Here is a 22,380-nt window from a genome sequence, read left to right as displayed (position 1 = left end):
TGGTATTATAATATATTATAGTAATATAATTATATAAATATAATATATATATAATAACATGTATAAATTCGTAGTGTTATATAAATAATCCAATTTCAATGATATTATAATATTTTTTTCGGAATATTATTTTATAATTTCGTTTATGATATCTTATTAATAACATATTCAAAATATTTTTAAAACAATAAATTTCTTATAATATAATAATAATATACTCGTAATGTTATTATATCATTTCATTTTTATAGTTATATTATTAACATATTTAAAATATCATTTAAACAATTCATTTATTATAACGTTATGATATCATATTCAGAATATTATTTTATTATTCTCATTATAACGTTACACTATTATTATTTTCTTAATATTATTTAACAAAATCATTATTTGATAATTTATAATTATTTATATTATAATATTATTTTTTTAATGAAGATATGATATTATTAAAATATTAACATTACGAAAATGCTATCTGGGTTAGCAATAGATTGTGGTCGGTGGATAGTACGCCCTATCACTCTAAAATTTGTTTCTTTTTCTATTTTCTCGTAAATTGAACGTAAAAAGTATGTACTTCGTTTCTACCTACGGTTACCTATAGTTAGCAGATAAGAGGTCTCAGTGTACAAATGGTCTGGATGTCTGGTTGGCTAAGATAACGTCCAAAAATAAATATAACATATATTTTTTTTATTTAATTTTTCTGTCAAAGTTTTATATATTATTATTATTATTATTTCCTATGCAGCAGTTTATCTGCCATAACATATCAACATTATATTTACCTTGTATGGATATTATTTTTGTTTACAGAACACCATCACATTTTTGTTGGTGACCTGAGTCCTGAAATCGAGACGCAAACACTGCGAGAAGCTTTCGCGCCTTTTGGTGAAATATCGTGAGTATCTTTATATTTATATATATATATATATATACCATATTTGTTGTTATTATATATATTTTTTTTCTATTTTTTTATTTGATAAGTCAATATATAAAAACAAAATATCATATAGATACCAAAAAAATTATATCGTATTTTTTCATATACAAATCGAAATGTATATGATGTCGCTGTCCGTATCAAACGAATAAAAAATTAAAACATTAAACGAATAGACATTGTACTTCGAACGGTCGACATCAATATCATCAAATTATATTTACTTGTATTTTAAATCACATAACGTATGGCATAGAATGAAACATAATATTGAGTCACATTGTTCTACAGCTGTTCAAACATTGTTTTTCAAACCATGTAAACACACAGTGATAGTATCAGAATATTTGGGTTGACCAACAATCGAATTTCACTGCAACTAAATTATCTGTTCATTGTTTTACAAAACTCAAATTTTGTAAGACGACTGACCGTTGACTGCAATAATTTTTGACGACATGACGATAACCAAACATTGAATTACGTTTCGATAAGAATAAAAAAAAACAGCAAACAAGTTGTACGGTATTCAGGTAAAATCTGATAAATTATCGTTATTTTAAAATAAGTGTCAACGATATCACAAACGAGATATAAACCAAAACATACTAAAATCATATAACTGATCATAATTTAAAATAATAAATATTTCACGAATTTCGGAGAAAAAAAAATATAAAATAAAAATAATGAATCTTATGTTACGAATTTCGATTAATACTATATAGTTCTGAATAAAGTAAATATATTCTTTAAAAGTTAAAATAATAATCTCGTTTTTTTACATAACCTATTATGATTGTTGGCGATTAAACGGAAATCACATCCATGAGCGTTGTCTCTATCTTACAAATTTACAACATAACAAATTGTCGTTCAGCAATTGTAATTGTGTGAAATTAGTTTAAATATTAAAGTGAATTGACCTTAATATCCAACTTAAAGGAATGAACATTATCTGATTTATCTTGTTGAGTATGTTAAAAATATACAATAGCATAATATGAATAATTTTTTACCTTTTAATTTTATAATAAGTCAATTAACAAATATTTAAACAAACAATAAGATGGAGACAGCAAAATATGTGGGTCGACGTTCTCTTAACCATGAATATTTTATGATTTCGATGAATAATTATTTTTGTTGATAATTTATCATGAGTAGTGCTATTGTGCTTCAGTATCACAACACCAAAGGGACAGTTATTATTGTTCGTTCCGTGTTCGTGCACATATTAAATCACACAGTTGTTATATAAATATTTTTCTCTAATTTATTATTATTATTTTAATGATTTGTATTCCGAACACTTTGAGTTCATTCGGTTGCGCCATTTTTGCGAATGAGTTAATAATTATTGTTTATGATATTAATTCATAATTTTTTTTTTCGATTCGCTGAAATACAAATGAAATATCAGGAAATTGAGTTGGGTACAAAAAAAAATAATCATAATAATAATAATAATAAATAAAAAGAGCAAAATGTTTCATGAAACGAATAATTCCAGGTTAAATGGTCGCTATTTAAATGCAAAATATAACAACAAATCATAAGAGGAATGAAAGGGGGACCAAGGGTAAAGAATTCATGGAAGTTAAATAGAATTTTTTTCCCCCTATTCTTTCTGCTTCCCGTCGCCTTTGAAAACGATTTTTAACGAGCGTTTCTCCTATTTGTGCGCGCACTCTCGTTTCTTTCGGTACTTTCCTCGGTAGTATTTTAAAAATCCATATATGCGTAAAGTTTTATGTTAAATTTAACGCATATTTGTCAAGATAGTGTGTACCACCACCACGGAGTTATATGTTCAGTTGGTAATATTTACTATCTCGACTAATGAAATAACAATGAAGTGCACGCGTTTTAAAAATGTATAATTTTCAACATCACGCGCGAAACAACTTTTATGGGTAAACACACTTACGAAATTTAAACTTGTAGTCTTTTTATACATTATGTATATGTTGTTTTTTTTTATCGAAACTCGAATTTTTATGTTTGTGTTGTTTTAAAACAACGTGTTTATATATAACCGTAACTAAAAGTATCGGTCGGGTCTCGTTCATTAGAAATCGGTATCCCGGGATTAATTCACATTAAAATCGAGTTCGTTCTTCGTGCGTCCCGAATAAACTCGTTTGCGGGCTGTTTGACATTTCCGATTAAGTATTAGTAAATGTTTAATTAACTAATAGGATATATCATTGTTACTTCTGGCAACCCGTGCTTGGAATTTTATTCGAACTGCAGGGATAGTTGATTAATTATTACTTATTGTGTGAGTTTGTTCAAATCAAATGTATGTTCTACACGAAAAAAAATATAACTTCGAAAGCATCGTGTTTTATACGTATTTTTACCTCAGTTATTTATTTTGTATTTCTTCGAAGTCTTTCGATTTCCTTGACCGTACGAAATAATGACTTTATAAGGAAGTACTTAAGTACGATGCGTGTAGCGTTTTCTCCGATAGAGATCTTCAGGACCTTTTCATTTAAAGACGCGTAGCTAATAATATACGCACGAATTTCGTCTATTTCTAATATTTAACACACACCTGTTGTTTATAAGTCAAATACCTATCTTCGTTTTAAATTACATTTTACCAGCGAATTACAATAACTAAAATAATACTATCGGCAAAGTATCATCTAATAAATTATGTCCTGCTGATTTATAACAATATAATACCAACCGTACTAGCGCGTATTGAACAATTTTCCTGTCTGTACGCAGTGTTAATCTACTATAAGTATACACGTCAAATCATATAAATGTGTGTATGTATGACCAGTTCAGACATTGAAAAATATTTCAGGTAATTTATGAATAGTGGAAAAGCTGAAAAGGGTTCATGAAGTGCAGCAATTATATTTTTTTTTATAATAGTACATTTAAATTTGCAACATTTCCATTGTGCGTAAATATATTAGTATTATTTTTACTTCTATCGTTATTTGCTATAAATCAATCGTTCCTGTTTTTCCATTTTACCGAACATACATTTTTCATTAGAACCACGTAGAATAATGGATAGAAATACAAAAAATATGTTATATTAATTATTATGATTTACAGATAATATATAATTTTATGTAATACCGTTACAACACTTTTAATTATGCTTTTGATGTTTGCCAAATTTGTGAAATTATGATGAAGGAAGAATGTAAATAAGACTTGATTACTAAACTCTAAGTAAAAATCCAAAACGACGATAATTTCAATTTTTTAATTTTAAATATTATGTCCACATGAATAAAATTACAGAAATGGCATGAAATACTAGAAAAATATAATATCAAGGTATGAAATTTTTCTGAATTGCCTATCCATGACGCCGTTTTATCGTAATTTTATTATTCAATAATAAATTAATATGTAGGTATATATAAAAAAAAATAACTTAATTGTGGATAACGTAAAAGTAAAAAAACGCATATCGGAAGATCGCATTTAGTTTACTTTAGATATTAAATTTCGATTTGTATCAGTGGTATATATATAATACCTATAGGCTAATCACTCATCTAAAAAATCATAATAGCCCTCTCAAACGATACACAAATTGTTATACTACGAATATAATATTTTTTCCCACTATCACTCTATATGGTTATATTTGTTATAGGTGCGTTTAAAAATATGTTACAGAATTGATTTAGCCATTCGCGAAGTTCTGTCGAGAATAACTGAGTATAATTGCGTCACAGGATATTATTGACGATAATAGTTTTTGTTAAACGATTGATGTTTGACTACTACGCACATTATTATTATTAATTTAACAATGTAAAGTTACACGAAAATAATATGAATTGATAATTTCTCGTTAAAATCTACCCACAACTTTAGCGCTCGTACATTATTATATTTTGTATTACATATATATATATATATATATATAGTTGCGTCATCAACTCGTTATCGCGAAAAATGACTGATGGAACAAGACTGCGCGCGTGCGCGCGCCCGTGAGTGTGTTTGTGATATTATTATTATTATTATTATTATTGCGACGGCGGTGACGGACCTGATAATATTTAGTTCGCTATAAATATTCGCAAAACGATAAACGTTCGCGACGAACGAACCGATCGATTCAAAAATGCGGCGGGCGTTGTGTCGGCGGTCGGATTGACCGGGGTTCGGAGGGGTTGGAGAGCGAGCCGTCCCGACGCCGCCGTTTAATCTATCTCGCGCGCGGTGACCGACAGCTATTGTTTTTAACAATGCCAGCTGACATTAATTCGCAAACGTTCTGCCGAGACAGTCGTTTCGTATATCCGCGTGTACAGGCGGAGCTGATGTTTTCATTTGATCAAAACGTACAAATATTATTACAACGGGGAAAATAATTTATATTTCGACAAAAGGTGTAGTATAGTATATCACCTGAAAACGCCGCAGTACCGTTATGTTTTGGTAACCGTCTCGGCGGCGCGCACAATGTTATTGTAATTCGTATATATCTACATTTGTGTGTGTGTGTACCTTATATACGACCATTGTTATTCGATTGGCTCTCCAGTTGCCGCGTCACACGCACGAGATGCATTGAAACGGTACGTCGTTGTTGTACGTATATCACATGTATAATATGCGATATGCGAGTGTATAAATTATACGCAATAAAGGCGAATCTGAGTAAATATCCGAGATGATAAAACACATAATATTGTAATGTATAATATTATCTAATATCTTATAATATATGAAACGGAATAACAATATTGCAGCGTACCACGTTGACGAGTCTTATATTATTTTGATAATTGGCACATGATTTGCATATTTTTGTTTTCAGACATCCTCGGTACACATAATAGTGAATTGATATAAATCCGTTTCAGATAACTCCATCTACCTACTACACACACACACACACACTGATAGAAGCACATGATACAAAGTGAATATTCTTACATATTTTGAAGTTTTAATGTATTATTGCTATTTTGTGTTTGTTTTCGTAAGGAATCACCATATTATATAATACTAAACCGACAAATCATTATTATTATTATGATTACCTATCGCATACTATGGTTAATACATTTCTATTATTGTAGTCCTTTTTTTTATCTTATTTTCCATGTATATTATGTTACAAAATGTTCGTATAGTTGGCGTTGAGACATTTCGGAGCTCTGTCAATTTGTCGTTAGTAAGAAATTAGTTTAGGTCATAAACTAATTAAGTATTAGGGTATAACAAAGTGCGTGACGATGCTTAGTAGCTTAAAAAAAATGCCTAGAAAAATCCAGATATGCGAAAGTAAAGATGGTGATTTTTTTTTTTAATGCCGTTATTTTGAATTAGAGCCAGCGCCTGTTTCCATCTCTTCATCCAACACTATCCCGTCCTTCCGTTATTGCGTTTTAATTATCCATATAATTATATACAGTTTAAACGCTTCATAGTGATATTATAATACCGTACAGTTGATGGTACCTTGACTCTGCTCTATCATCTTGCCATGCGTATGCATTTAATAATATCCCCCATCACCATCCTATTAAATTATTTCTAGTGTCCTGATATTGTTCTTAAATTATTTTTTTATTTACACATGAGCAACCAACAATCCAACCAAAGCGCATATACACTTATAAGACAAGTTTCAAACGAAATTCGTAAATAATTAAATAAAACTGGAAATTTAATTTTAATTGCAGTGATGGTGTATATATTTTATATTATGTGGCATATTTTTCATTATATAGGTATATATGCATTGTATGGCACAAGGTCTTATAGCGGCGGACGAGTTTTTCGAAGCACAATATTCTCAACGGGGATAATAATTCAATCAATATTTTGTATTCGCTACGTCTGTGTGACAAGAAAATCCATACTGAAATACCGTATTGTCCATGTTTGCGGACCATTCTACGAAAACATCGTATCCGCCAATTTCCATTGATTCGAATAAGTTTCCAGAAGAGCCTGTTATCAGTGTCTATTAAATCGGGTTTTGTCAAAAATATGTTTTGACATAAACACAATGACAATATAGCATTGTGTGAAACAGTTTGCCACCGCTTCGACTGTTTATTATATGCATTTACATTTTAGGATGTAGTGAGTGACAGTAGTGAGAGTGCGTAATTGTTTTGGTGACGTTCGTTTAACGCGTGTGAATTTATTTCTAACACGCATCGTTGGCGCTCGACAGTTTTGTTCGCGTATACTCGTATTTTTTTTTTTTATCTAAAAGTCAATAAAATGGTTTTCTAAAAATTTAATTTAGGTTAAAAAATGTCTTGTGGACAATACAATGATATAATATAATATATTTATGAATAGTATCTCTCTCCCTTTTTATCAGGCTGTCTGTCTCTCTACGTTTATATTTTTTTTCAACTAACTTTTTCTCAATTTAGGACCGATAAATCTGAAAACAGGGGGAATCATAAACCCTCTCTCTCACTTTTTCCCACTCACAGACTCTTTCTTACACACGAAGCCTGTTGAACCCTTTCCAAAAACGTAAATTACATCAACTGCACACTCGAGTGGATATTATACGTTATGCAAATATACTATTGGACCACGCGTGTTTGACCCTTTAAATTAATATCGCTTTGCACCGTCGTGGGTGGTGGACTTATGGAGAGTAATGGACCGATGTTCATCCATGTTTTCGAAACATACTGAAAAGTCATATTATGTGTTTTTCCAACAGTACACGGCAATTCAACTAAAGGTTTACGAACTACCACGAATATGTTAGGTAATAGCATAATACATAGTGTAACGTCTTATATAGGAGGAACTCAAATAAAAAAAAATTTAATATAATCAAATTCATTATACTATTTTTACATCATATGTTATTTATTATAGAAACTTAAACGAAAAAAAAATATAAACAATCTTATATAAGGTTAGACAGTCATAACATAACTCATTAAAAATGTAACGTGGCGCCTGACTATATTATCATATGATCGATTTCCGGCAATTACGAACTTCAGAGAGATACAATTTATTATTAACTTTCTCACGAGACGTTTACTACAAGGGTATCTGTGTAATTACAATAATATCCGATGAAATTGATTTTGTCTCACTATGTGCACTTGTCCTGTATAGGATACATAACAATATAGCCAGCATCTATACATACACGGAAATCATATTATAATACTGTCCGTTAATTATTTCAACATACATCAAAGGTATGCACGTATATCGCAACAACGAGTTTTATAGGGGAGAAAAAAATTGCACATTACTTTTGTGTATCGAGTTTTACAGATGTCATGCATAAAGTATAATCGCATAGTAGTTATAGACATGCATCAATTTGTGCTTATCGTACCAGAATATACGTATTATACGTAATAGATGAGAGGTGTCCTAGGGTTTGCACCCTCCTCACGATCACAACCCCTTATAACGTTTAAAATAATTTATTAAATGCATTTACTTGACCCGGAGCATAATAAGAATGGAAAAATATTATCGAATAAATATTAAAATACTGTAATAGTTTCGAACTATGCTAACAAAAATAGTAACACTACAAAACTATGAAGAACGTTTTATACAATCAATCTAAATTTGGACCATCCATTTGAAAAAATGTTTGTTCCAATTTATGTTCGTATATTAATAAATAATGGTGGTATATTATATAACGTTTACCGGTTAAAGTAAGGTTTTTACGCGGTACATATTTTAGCTATAACAATAGTAACGATAAAATCGAACGACGGCAAATCGAAAAAATATTGATTTTATCCGAAGTTTGAGAACACAACGTAGGTTGTATGCTTTAATATAATAATACACCGTGTTCAATATTATGTATACGCTCGAAAAACAACAGAGACGCCGAGACACGTGTGAAGTTTTTCGTTTCTCCGATGGTAATATGTACCGACGTTGGCTCGCGAAATTGAAATGATTACTGCGCAGTTTATTATATCGTGATTAACAATTATTAGACTTTAATACGCAGCTCAACTATCCATAGAAACTTCCGAGAGTTTATACAAGCGTTTCCCGTTTTTTATTTTTCTTACCCAGCTGTTTACAGCGTCTGTGCATCGTTTTTTTTTTCGTTTCGCCCCTTCCATTGCAGCAGCCTATTTACAGATTTTTTTTAAGGTATGGGACTTGTAGTTCTAAGAAATAATTTAATAAGCACTTATAAATTAATGATAACCCCGGAATATACAAAAAATGTTTAATCTTGAACATGAAACTAAAAAGAAAATGTTTCTTTAGGTGGAATATATATATATATTATAAGATTTTCTATAAGTATGTAAATATATATCGTAATTAGCTAGTCAAAAAACAAAATAAAAGATTTTTTTCAATTAATTTAAATTTAGCTAGTATGATTAAAAGTGGACGTGTTAGAAAAATATTTATTAAATTATTAAATATTATTTTACCCGTTACTATGTGAACCAAAAAGATTGGTGTACATTTGTTAATAATTTTTTATATCTACAAATTATAAACTTATTTCAAATTGTATATAAAATAAAATAAGTTGAATAACTAAGTACTCATTAATACAGTAAAATATAGAATTTAAACTAAACATAACAAAAAATTAAAAAAATGTAAAGTAATTTTATCACAAGCAGAGGGTGCAATTTAACTAATTTTTAATTTAAAGAGGACCTCAAAAATGACTAATATATATTATATACTTATATGTGCCGTAGCAAACATATTTTTGTTTTTTTTTTTAACTTTTGTATAAAAACTGATATATCAAATTGTACAGGTACAAAATTGTGTAAATCGACCAAATATAAAGCTGATCACAAAACGACTTATAATGTGTACCAAAATGTTCATGAAAATATATAGGAATATAATAAATTCTCTAGGGTAACGGTGAAACTCCAACACCCTCGTCCCATAAATATGCCACTGCCTCCTTCCTATCTTTTTCGTCATTTTTGCCCCCCTCGACAACGACCACGTATGTTCGATAGGGGTGTTGGATAAAAGCCGTTTATACACGTACGTCTTCTGGCATACGTACGTAAGAAAAATCTGTCGTAGCATTACCGATGCAGCCCCAGCTGAAAACACTGGGCGCATTTGCTTTTGCACCGTCAAAACACCGATCCGAGCAATATGTCACAGCCCCCGTATTTTCAGAGTGTGTGACACCAATATATAATACCACATTACATCGGAGTTTTATTTTATTTTTCATTTTCAATAGGCTCGACATGAAAGGCGCACTGCAGGAAACACCGACGCCTGTTATGGGGCGCTGATTCCAAATTATTTGCGCGACAAAGCAACTCACACTTTCGTTGTTTCGTTGGTCGCAATTTTTTTCACTTCCGTTCGATATTGTAATGAATGACGCGTAGTACGAATTTGAGAGAAAGAGTATAATAAATCACGAAGTGATCCACTCGGAACTTTTCTCGTTTGGATATTAAAATATTTTCAACATTTAAACACGGTTGTAAACTGGCATTTTTTTTTTTTTTTTGTTATTAAACTCGACATTTTAAAAATCTCATTTTACATTGAGAATAAATCCCATGAAATATTATCGTTAATTTAGTTTATTATGTATAATATAATGTTATGACGTACGCAAGTATGTGTAAGAGTGTATATAAACGCTATGCATAGTTTTCAAATAATTCATTTATTCAATAATTTGAAACTTGGGAGAAATAAAAATAATGTTACATACTAAGTTTTAAAAAATTATACACAAAGCTTAGTAGGAATTTCAATGAAAACAATTTCTTTCAATACCATACTGTATAATGTAATATTTATGTATACACACAACCGTATAATTATTTATAAAATTATAATATTTTGCATCATTATAGGTATACCTCTATTGAGAAACGTTAGCATGTCTACTTACCGAGTCATTAAAACTTTACAAATCCGAGTTACTGTTCCACTAGTTGTCCTAGACATGTTTGAAGGATGTATTTATTACACGACAAAGGGAGGTGGTTAACACAAAGTTTCACATCAGATGCAACCAACTATATTTTACATAGTAGCTGCACTTATACACCTGACGGGAGGAATTCCTTTAAAATCTTCTCTCGACATTCAAAGAGTTTATTCAAATTCTGATTTTTTAAACGTTCAATAATATATTTTGAAGACCATATCTTTAAATACTTAGATTTACTATACCATTTAAGGATTATCTTGTGGTAACACAATTATTTTTATCAAATGTAACACACTATTTACTTGTAAATTTATAAATTTGATATAAATGTTAGTCTAAATCAAAATTCAAACGAATAGTTTTTTATTTATTCAAAATATATGTTTATATATTATGATAAATTACTTCAACATACCGACTATATCTACACTGTCTACACTTGCTTCCAATCACTATGATACATTTCATAAAAATTATTTTAACTATTCAAACTATCTTATATCCACTCTCCTTTCGTAAATTATCTGGCAACCCTTTCCATCATCTCAAACATAAATGGCTGCGTGATCTATTGAATAATCAATAAAAAACTTTCTTCCCTTAAATTCATTAATTGGAAGTAATGTCGATGAATTCTCGCTTCCCACACGTTTTAAATCTAGTACAAATGTTTAATACTTATTTTACTTTTTATATTATTTTGTTTATAAATAATAATAATAAAATAAATGATAAACGTTTTTGATCAGCGTTTCTCAACATTTTTAGTCTCACAACCTCCAAAAAGGTATACAATATAATATGGGCAATCACTTCCACATCTATATTTGGTATACATTTGTATAATTTTTGACCTACGTGACCCCTATTCAAGACAATTGCGACTCCCCTTTTGAGAAACGCTGTTTTAGATGACACATAGGCCACTTTATTGCATGTCATTGCTTTTTAAATAGTATAAAAAACTTAAAACAATTGAAAAAGTAGTCTAAATATAGATATTTCATAATCACAAAAATCAGAATACCAATAAGTGGATAGAATTAGAGAAAAAAATGGGTGAGTATGCTCGGTAAATCACTCTGTATATACTTATAACACGACATTGAACACTGAACATATGTTGTTTTATGGACAAACTTTTAGAATATACGGGAAACAATTAGCAAACAATAGTAGCTGTACAATGTTCATGTTATAATCAGTTTAATAGTATCATTATAATGTATTACTCTATCGCTTACGCTGTTGAGTATACCCATACCTGTATAGGGTACATTTATTTGTTATTAAAGATTATACGTCTAAGCATTTAGCACCAAGGGCATTATTAGTACATTAAAGAATACCACGTTCAGCGTGTACGATGAAGTGTACTATAGCAAGTGTGAAGAGAATCAACCAAAAGTTTTATTGAACGGTTCGAGCGTGCGAATAGCGTTTCTACGAAAGTTGGGAATTCATTCCTAAATCACTGCAGACTGCATGTATACTATTAAACTTATTATATATTATTTGCGCACCATTGCGATATTATGTGAATTATTAGCTTAACCCAGTATAACAACGTTTTAGTCACCGATCGTATAACATATGAAAATGTAGCGTGCCTTATATTATACGAATATAACATTCTCAATACGTTTTTGTATAATTTAAATTATTCGTCGTAATAATGCCCGGCGTACAAAAAGCGTGGATTAAAATTTACGCGTACTCGATTTCGGGATTGAATAACAATAATATTCACATAAACACACAATATATATTTATGTATTATTTTACGTAGTCAGTATAGTTAATCGCTAGCCATTATCGTCCGCACACCTATAAACTCGTTCCATAGTATAAAATTATAATATTATATAATATTAAAATGAAATCCGTGTTTAATATTTATGTGCGGAACCGGGCGACGCGAACAATCGAAACAACTCACCGCTAAACATCGTAATAATTTAAGACTTTTCGGATTGTCTGCGCTTGTTCCTTCTGGATTTTAAACAACACAACACATACCATATATATATATATTTATTTATTTTGATAAAACCTTTAAAAAAAAAAATGATATTTTTTTGATAACTATAAAGAAAATATATATACACCAATAGCCAGAGGGACAAAGGAGTACGCATTTATATTTTAGACGACGCAAAGTGCGCATCGCAATGTGAATATAATTTATGTTTATTTACGAGAGATTTTTCGTTTTGCACGTACGTGTAATAATAATAACGTAGAAGAAAATCGGTGATGATAAAAAAAATAAATATACAAACAGAAAATTATTAATCTGTAACTTACGCGATAACAATATTGCAATATATTACGAGTGAAACAAATCTTTGTTGCCGCGAGGGTATTGTGTTATACTTGCATTATATACATACACGTGTATATGTATAACGAATTGGATATTGAAGGGAAAAAAATAAAACCTACGAGTTCTCTGTGAAAACTGCATAATATTTTAACGCCGCTCGCACACTCGTCTCATTATGTAAGCACGTTTTTTTCACTGTTTCCACTTGAATACGTTCAACAACTGTTTCCATCGAGTAATGATAACGTCGTCTCGTTTCCCGAGTATAATATAAAACAAAAAATGGACAACTCCGAATTACATATTATAAAATTGTTGTATATAATACATGATATAATCAGTGAATTAATAAGATACACAACGTATATTATAAAGCACAGTGAATGGCGAATGTAAAATTTCATAACTTTCTGATTGAATTATTAATAACTGTTACAATGTTAACGCACTGTATTAATGTGGAGTTAGGCAGTTTACGTGCATCTAAAATGTAAGGATTAAAAATAATTATAACTTTAAACAAGAAAATATATTTGAGCGGCACTTGTAGGAAGAAGTGAGAGCAACATTAACTCTTGTTAAAAATTCCAGTTGGATTATTTTCTAAACAAATTAATAACTGAACTTGTTGAAAATTGAAATACCCATTATAATATTTTTACACATATTTTCGACTAATTTTATAAATAATACGTTGAGTTTAAGACAAGTCAACAAGCCAATCTTTGTCTAAGTAATAATTGAAAATAATCAATTAACTCATTTTCAATCTAGTTAAGTTGATATTTTTTCTTTATACATTTTAAACTTTTCGAGTTAAATATTATATATTATTTTATTAAATTATAATTGTTTAATTCTGACTGACTTAAGTTAACTTTTTTATGTAATATCATATTTAATTTTCATCAAAAAGGTATGTTTTGGATACCCGTGTTGTTAAAATAAATAATCAATGTACAAATCAAAATTTAAATAATTAAATATTATTAGTTTAATTCAATTTGTTATAACTGTATGCTTGAAAAATTAAAACTAAAAAACTAATACAAGTGTAAAAATTTTGAAGTAATATATTATTGATATCAACATTTTAAATACCTAATAATTATTATAACATAACATACTTATATATTGTGACGTTTATTACTTATTCTCCATTCTCTCTTTTATTATTTAAACATGATACTATATTATATAATGCAATTTTGTGTGTATACTACATAATGTACGTATTGCTTGTATATAGGTAGTCGATTTGTATTTATGTTCAAAACCGTTTTGGAAACGAGAATTGCATACATATATATTACTACGATTCGGCGGGACTAGAAAGGGGTAAGAATATTGCTGCTCACGGCATGATGGCAATGGGAGGTTTCATTTCCACGATGAACAAAAACCTTCGTCGATGGCAATCCTCCGCCGCGATAGTAGCTATAATTTATATCCAATATAGTTAAACCTCTACTGTACCCCACCACGACCAGATTATCGTCAGAATATGTGCAGATATACAGAGCGATTATTTTAAAGAGCAGCTCTCATTCTTTCAAAATGTATTAAAGTTTACGAAAATATAATTTAAATCATTTCTAGTCCAAATAAAAATTTTAAATAATATATATTTTTATATTTTTTATGTGTTTACTTTTTTTAAATTATATCATACAATTGTAATTTCATATTTGGAATTAAAATATTTTTCAGAGTATTTTGATACATAAAAATTGAAATTCAGACTAGCATTTTATGATTTATAAGTATTTAAAGTTTAGGTGAGCGAAGTTGTGTGGTACGGGGTTACCTCGTAAAATGTTGGTCTACTATTCCGCTTACCAGAACTTTAATACGTATAACTCGTAACTACTCGTCCGAATTTTGATTTTTATACAAAGAAATACTCCGAAAATTTTCCAGAGTAATCAAAAATGAACATATTGTCTCTTAAAAAAGCCAGTGATAAATATAATTTTAATTTAAAATGTTATTTTATATTGAACTAATGAGTATAATCACTTAGTATACATACATTATGTATATACTTATTTGTAGACAATATAATCATACACTATTTAAAAATGCAGATGTGATTGACAGTTGACGACTTGCTCAGTTATAATGATGATCATCTTAGGTGCTAGTATATGTGATTATATTAAATATAAAATAGTATAATGAACTCTAACGCCGTCGAATTAAGTACCTTATTATTCACTCTCGGTTTAAAATGTTCAATTTTTTTTGTTTTTACTTTTTTGTTCATTGGTACCTCGTTTTCAGCAATGACATAGAATTGTTTATTCATGTCCATTTTAATAGTTAGACTGTCACAAGTTTCCCGTTTACGTTTCCGCCTTTTTCGCCATTGCTTTTTATTGTTTTCCTCCGCTATGTCTCATAAGCGGGTAAGGCTGTCTGTGCTCAGTGCATTTTGTAAGGCCTATCATATAGCTATTAATGTAATATTATTGTCTATTGCATACTGCTATGGTTTTGCGTGATACCAAGTATATTTTTAACTCTGATATAATAAAACAGGGAAAATAACTGTAACTGACGATACGAGGGTGAACCACGAATTTCCTACCGATCAGCCGCGGGTGTATACTTATGGTCGGGTACATGTTATAGTGCCCGCTGCGAGTTTTCGAGTCTCACCCTAATGCGTGTGTGTGCGTGCGTGTATATATGTTGCATATATGTGTATCTTGAATGTATGTGTGTGTGTGTGTGTGTGTGTGTGTGTATGTGTGGTTTACTGCTCAACGATAAAAGAGGGGAGAAAAAGTGTTTTCCCTCCCCCAGTGAGCGTTATGACGTTTGCAGGACAGAAACCGTCCTATCTACGTTTCTCTTTCTCTCTGCAATCGTGCTGACGCTGTCACTCCATCCCGGTCCCTACTCCCCCCCTTTCTCACTCTGTATTGAAAACCGTAGTCGTCGTATCGAATTCCCATTACGACGCGCGCTCACAATAATCTAATTTCTCCGCATTTTAATGGGCCCTCTCTCATTCGATTACAACTTACAGAGGCAGTGCGATGTCGATTTAAATGACCGAATTTTATTTTATTCTATTTAAATAAAGTTGAAAAAACGACAAAGTTTTCAAAAGAATAATATGCCTATACAGTTATTATGGTTATGTGTTTGGCTTGTATTCGCTACCTACGTCTGTATTACATGCGTAATGTTAATAATTGGTGGAGTAAAATTAAAACTATCTATGTCAACAAAATACTTTTTATACGATAGAGTTATTTGATCAACAGTATTCGGTATATTGGGGACGAATTTAATTAAACCATTTTGAACTTCAATCATATGCATATGTTATATAATAGTAAAAAAAATAACTTTCAGATATTACTTGTATTTGCCTGAATTATACGCTATTATGATACGTTTTTATAATAATATTATTGATTTATAAAATAGTAACAATAATTATGTACACTCATATACTCGTAATTTAAAACCAATTAATTTTACTAATTGAAATATTATTTGTTATGTTTTAGGGATTGCCGAGTAGTACGAGATCCACAAACGTTAAAATCAAAAGGCTACGGCTTCGTGTCGTTTCTGAAAAAAGCTGTAAGTATACAAACATATTTTTTAATCTTAACTCTTTATCTGATATTAATTAGAAACCGGAAATAATAAAGTCAGTAAATTGAGATATAATAAAAAGAGATGGTTTTTTTTATTTAAATTTCAATTCCGTTTTTTAACTTATCGCATCGACGAAATGAGACAAAGAGATCTTTTGTCCTGTTGGGAACACAATATGAATATTTTTCAAAGGTCTGAAGATAAGTATAAGAATCAGCTGGCATAATTCTTTTTCATTTTTTTTCCCGCAACACTTTGTGCTGCCCAAGAGTTTAAAATTACCGGCGATCACCCTGAATAAGAGTTTCAACAGTACACATCGTAATAATATAATATATATATTGTTCTCACAAAATAAAACAAACTCGATTTTGTATTTAATGAGTATAATTTTTGATGAAAAAGAAAATAATTTATTTATTATAAATATATCACCGACTTTAAAATACACTTTCTTTACTATTATCATTATGCGGAAAGCCCGAAATAAAACTTGCGTCATATAATGTATATTATTATCCACCTCTATAAAGATTGTTTCTCTCCTATCATTCCACACAAAAAACAGCACTTGTCTGTTTATCGTATTATATTATATTGTTTTTATATTATTATCGTCGTATTCGTTCTCAAAACTTGCTAAATGTTTTTTTTTTTTGTTTAAAATTTATAAATATGAGATGTGTACGTATATAACATAATATCACCGTCGGTTTTTGTGGGGATGATATACCACGAACAGTCGTACAGAAGCCCATTGTTTTACCGATTTATGTGGAGTATTGTGTGGGTTTTTCTCTCTAACTTTCTCTCTGTCCCGCCACCCCGTTTTGACTGCTCACAGCACATGCGATATAACAAAACGGACGGTCGGCTGCTGGCTCATTGTTGAATCGCTGCAGCGTTTTATCCCGACACTCGAACGTGATAAGGAGAATTACTCTGGGAAATTGAACTATTTACGTTCACATACGTGTGCACTACACATACTACCATGAATCAGCCATTTTTTTTATAAATATATATATATATATTATATTTACACGATAATATGTAGTATTTTTTTTTTTACTTCCATTTTCCCCGCTACTAACCATGTTGTTTTGTGGGTTACTAGTAATCTCGAATTAGGGAACGACTGGCACGGCAAGAGCAACGAGAGAATTGAAGTTGTATATACGGCCAAAAAATGTTTTAGCTTTTGAAATTATTTACTGGACAGAGGGGACTTTATACTGACCATGACTGTTCAGTGTATCATCGACCACAGTATAAACTCGTCCAAAAGCTACGGCTTATGTGTACTGCACTGACAGAGGAGAAGGACTAAATGCGAGAGGGGATAGAATTACGACTCTCGCTTGCTCGTGATCCCGTGTGTAATTTTAAAAACAGATAATTTATACAGATTTAAAAGCGTTATATTCATAATCTGATGAGTGACAGACATTTTTGAAAAATATTTTTTATTGTATATAATAAATTATTATACATGATTATTCGGTTATTTAACTTAAAGTGTACTATAATAAATTCGGAATTAAATATTAACCAATATACTTGCCTGCAAAAGCAGACATACAAATAACATGAGCATATATTTAAAATTTGACCGACGTCATTAAAATCAACTAAATATACTTTAATGTTTACAAATTTCAAAATGCTCATGAGTTACTTCAAACGTTAAAATATTAAAAAAAAACTTACGTGTGGTAATATTTTAATAATAAATAAAGCATACTTTATAAATATTAATATAATATTTAAACAAAACTTATATTTATAGTTATTATTTTGTATTTTCTAACTTTTGTGGCTATTTTTAATCTGTACATAATATGTATGCCATTTATAAAAGGTATTATCTCAAAAAATCAGTACGCCAACTCGCAGTTTATAGCGGTCGTCTGTCGATACATTCATCCAGCTTAGGGTCTGGCTTTGGAGGAGGGCGAAGAAGAGGGCGTACGCGGTATTATGGTTTCCGGACGTAATTAAGTATTATCCTATCCACCGAGTCCAATTGACCGTTTAGATATCGCCGTCGTATTGTCGTATTATGTGCCCATGATTCACATTATTGTTATTGAATAGTGTAAAGTGTAGTGTTTATCAAATATTGAAATGTTTTTTTTTTTGGATTACACACATAGTTTAATAATAATGTATAAATCATGTATTTAGTTAAATAACAAAAATTATCAGTATATAGGTATAATATTACATTGAGAATAAATCAATATGTTATTTATTATTATTGTTGAATACACATACATTAGTTTATAAATACGTAGTATGTATAAGTAAACGATTCAATGATAAATAACCTAGATATCAAAATTAAATGAACGTGACAATTTTTCTGAAATGCTTTTTTTGGTCAGGTCAGTTAAGGTCAACCAATTTCTATATTTAACTGTCTATCGCCTATTAAGAAAAGACTTAAGTCAAATGAATTATACAAATTTAAATATTATTATAATGGTCTAAAAATATACATAGTATGTAGGTAATATGATACTAAAACAGAATTTTTTTTGAGGGATCGGTCGTCAACCTGAAAATGAGTGAGCTATTATAGTGAATTGCATTGATGGCTTGACATTAATGTTGGGGTCTCGGGGAACAATAAGAAGCAGAGTTTAACATTTAATCACGTGATGTCATCACTCCATGCAAGTTTCCTCCCACAGGCCGTGTTTCGTAGTTGTTATACTTAAACAATAATTTCCGTAAGATTTTGATACTACACTCTATTATGTATACCAACGTGCGATGCGATGTGTAAAAAATAAAAATGGAATTCCTCCCCGCGGCGTCATGCGCATGGCATCGTTGCCGACCCCATATGTTCCACGCTCGATCTATAATAATATGTCGGATACGCGTGTTCCTTTGAGATAAACGCCACCCTGCGCAGTGGCGAGTAAGCGTGGGCGATCGGAGAACCGTCGTCATCGAGACCCACTAGGCCGGGTCGTCGTCGGCGGCTTAATGTCGGGTCGTGAGGGATAAAAGTAATATATTGTATAAGTTTGGGTGTATATGTGTATATACGCGGATCTATCGAATGCGCCGCTCGTCGCCTCTTCACATCCCCGTTTGCACGCAAAACTGTTGCGCGTCGACAACCCGACCTTGAAACTCGCAAACGTCTGTAGAAAAAAATATATACCACGACCATACTCTTTTAACTGTTCGTAAAGTACATACGATTGTTTTACATAAATGTAAGTGCAGTGAAAAGCACAGCCGTATTCGAGACACCGCGCACCGTGACGGTGGGGTCGATATGATAATACACTAATCGGATAAGCGTTTCTATCGACGATTTTAATAATTTCCCGTTAAGTCGAATAACCATGCGCCATGCGTGTATCGTAAGTACATTATCCAGATTTACGGACACCCTTTCGCAATTTTTTCAATCTGCTTTATATTTATTTATGAATTGACAGGGTTTTTGGTTTTTTTTTTTATTGATTTTGACAAATATTATAAAATTATTTATTAAATCATCAATATATAATTTTATTCAACATTGCATGTTGAATATTATAAATTGTAATATAACGTCAATCATAATAATATAATATTTATATATTATACGTGTGCATACGATATTATACATATAAAATATAAATTATACTTATGCATTCTACATTTCGTGATTAAGTTCCTCAATTCCGTTAATCTCTATATTAAATATATAAAACGTTTTTTTATATTGTTATAGAAGCTATATTATTTAATATACTACATTTTAATTAATAACATATTAAGATGTTACATTTCCAACGATAAATTCTGAAAATTGACTTGTACTAACCTCAAGTAGTGTATTTAAAAAAAACAGTATTGTAGAGTATGGACAGTTAAAGTTGAAATTCCACGTAATGCATTGGTTAATATAATATAGGCCATGTTAATACGAATAATACTACAAAACTAACACCATACGTATGTTGTCATTATAATCTTTTTTAATTTCTAAATATTTCTATAAATGATCCTTCAGTTTTAATTCGATATATTATATTGTATGTACCTCAAATAATCAGATCGATAGTTTTACTACTATTTACATTTAAATTTTGCAATAATATTGCTTTAATTACGTATTGATTAATTGTATTTAATGATATGTCTTTAAGCTTTTATAAAAAGACTTTAATGCTAGGTATAGTTGTTGTACAGTGATACTGTCCGTTTTTATAATATTATACCTTCATTAGTTCAATGTGATTTTGAATATTATTTTAGTAGTGATGTTTATATAATTTCACAAAAGCTAATGTTTTGATTGAATCATATTTATTCAAGTTCTATAGACTTTTCTAACATGTATAATTGTAAAGTGAAAAGTTTCGCAAGACTGCTAAATCTGATCTAAGCTCTGACATTAATAATGGTATTTGATTATACACGTGTGTGAACCTATGCTAATATTTTCAACAAATCTATATTAATAAGATAACATTACTTTCGTTCACTTCGTTTTCGAGTATTTGATTTTTTTAATACAAGATGATTGAATTGTATTGTATATACAATATAATATATATATATATATATATATATATATATATTAAGTACTTTCATATTATATTATAAATAAAATATTAAACATATTAAGTTCTACATCAAATTAATAAACAATAAATAATGTTACTGCATTTTTAACTGTAACGCGTTGATCTTATAAGAACTAACAACTATATAATCCGATTCTCATGATAAGTTTTCATATTCAAATTTTTATGATGATCATAATTTTACTATAAGTTAACTGTTTTATTCTTTATCTTGTGATGCAACCAAGTAATTTCTATAAATAAGTATGTTTACGATTTTAATTTCAATTTAGGGTTGTTAAATTAAATTAATAAATATATTGCAATGAGGTGTGGTAAAATATATTTTAAAGCTGATATTGCAATCGAGTAATTAAATACAACGATTAGTCGTCAGAAAAAAAAAGAAAAAAACGCCCAAGAGGACTGAATTACAATTTAAACACGACGACCTTTCGTTATTCGGAGTGGGGGAGAGTGTCTTTTCCTTCACAATGCTATTTATATAAAGTGAATATCGGACCCGGGGTATATCGTTTTTTACACGTCATTCAACGAGAACACATTGCCGTCGTTAAATACGAAGGAAATTGGACCTGGTCTCCGTGTTGGCACAAATTACGACCCTCTTGCGACTTCATTATCGAAATCATGTGTGGCGCGTTATCGCACACTATATACAAGTGTGCGTATAATCTCACTTATATTCCCTCGGCGTTTTTGACAGGTCTGTCATAAATCAAATAGTGATAATAAGTAAAATAGGCGTCACACTACGGTGGAGCTACCGCCACGAATTGGATGATATCGGCTTTCCACCAACGTTGTGTGTCAAACGTAATACATACAATAATAATAATAATATATTAGTACAACTCTGATATTAAACGAATTCTAACCAAACAAGAAGAAGAATTTTCAATTTCCGATTGATCTTTATTTACCTACATGATAATATAGTATCACCTACTGAGTATTC

General features: G+C 30.1%; 1 protein-coding gene across 1 annotated transcript in view; it reads left to right on the top strand.

The window, feature by feature from the left end:
* Window positions 1–22,380, top strand: part of LOC132918297 (nucleolysin TIAR-like) — a 333,029-nt gene that overhangs the window by 267,444 nt on the left and 43,205 nt on the right. The window contains 2 exon segments of the mRNA XM_060979461.1: window positions 826–913; window positions 16,731–16,806. Of these exon segments, the coding sequence (XP_060835444.1) occupies window positions 826–913; window positions 16,731–16,806 (164 nt within the window).

The sequence above is a fragment of the Rhopalosiphum padi genome, chromosome 1, assembly GCF_020882245.1.
Source record: "Rhopalosiphum padi isolate XX-2018 chromosome 1, ASM2088224v1, whole genome shotgun sequence".
Classification (NCBI taxonomy): domain Eukaryota; kingdom Metazoa; phylum Arthropoda; class Insecta; order Hemiptera; family Aphididae; genus Rhopalosiphum; species Rhopalosiphum padi.
Note: the sequence above shows the minus strand (reverse complement) of the source record. Positions and strands in the feature narration are given on the sequence as shown.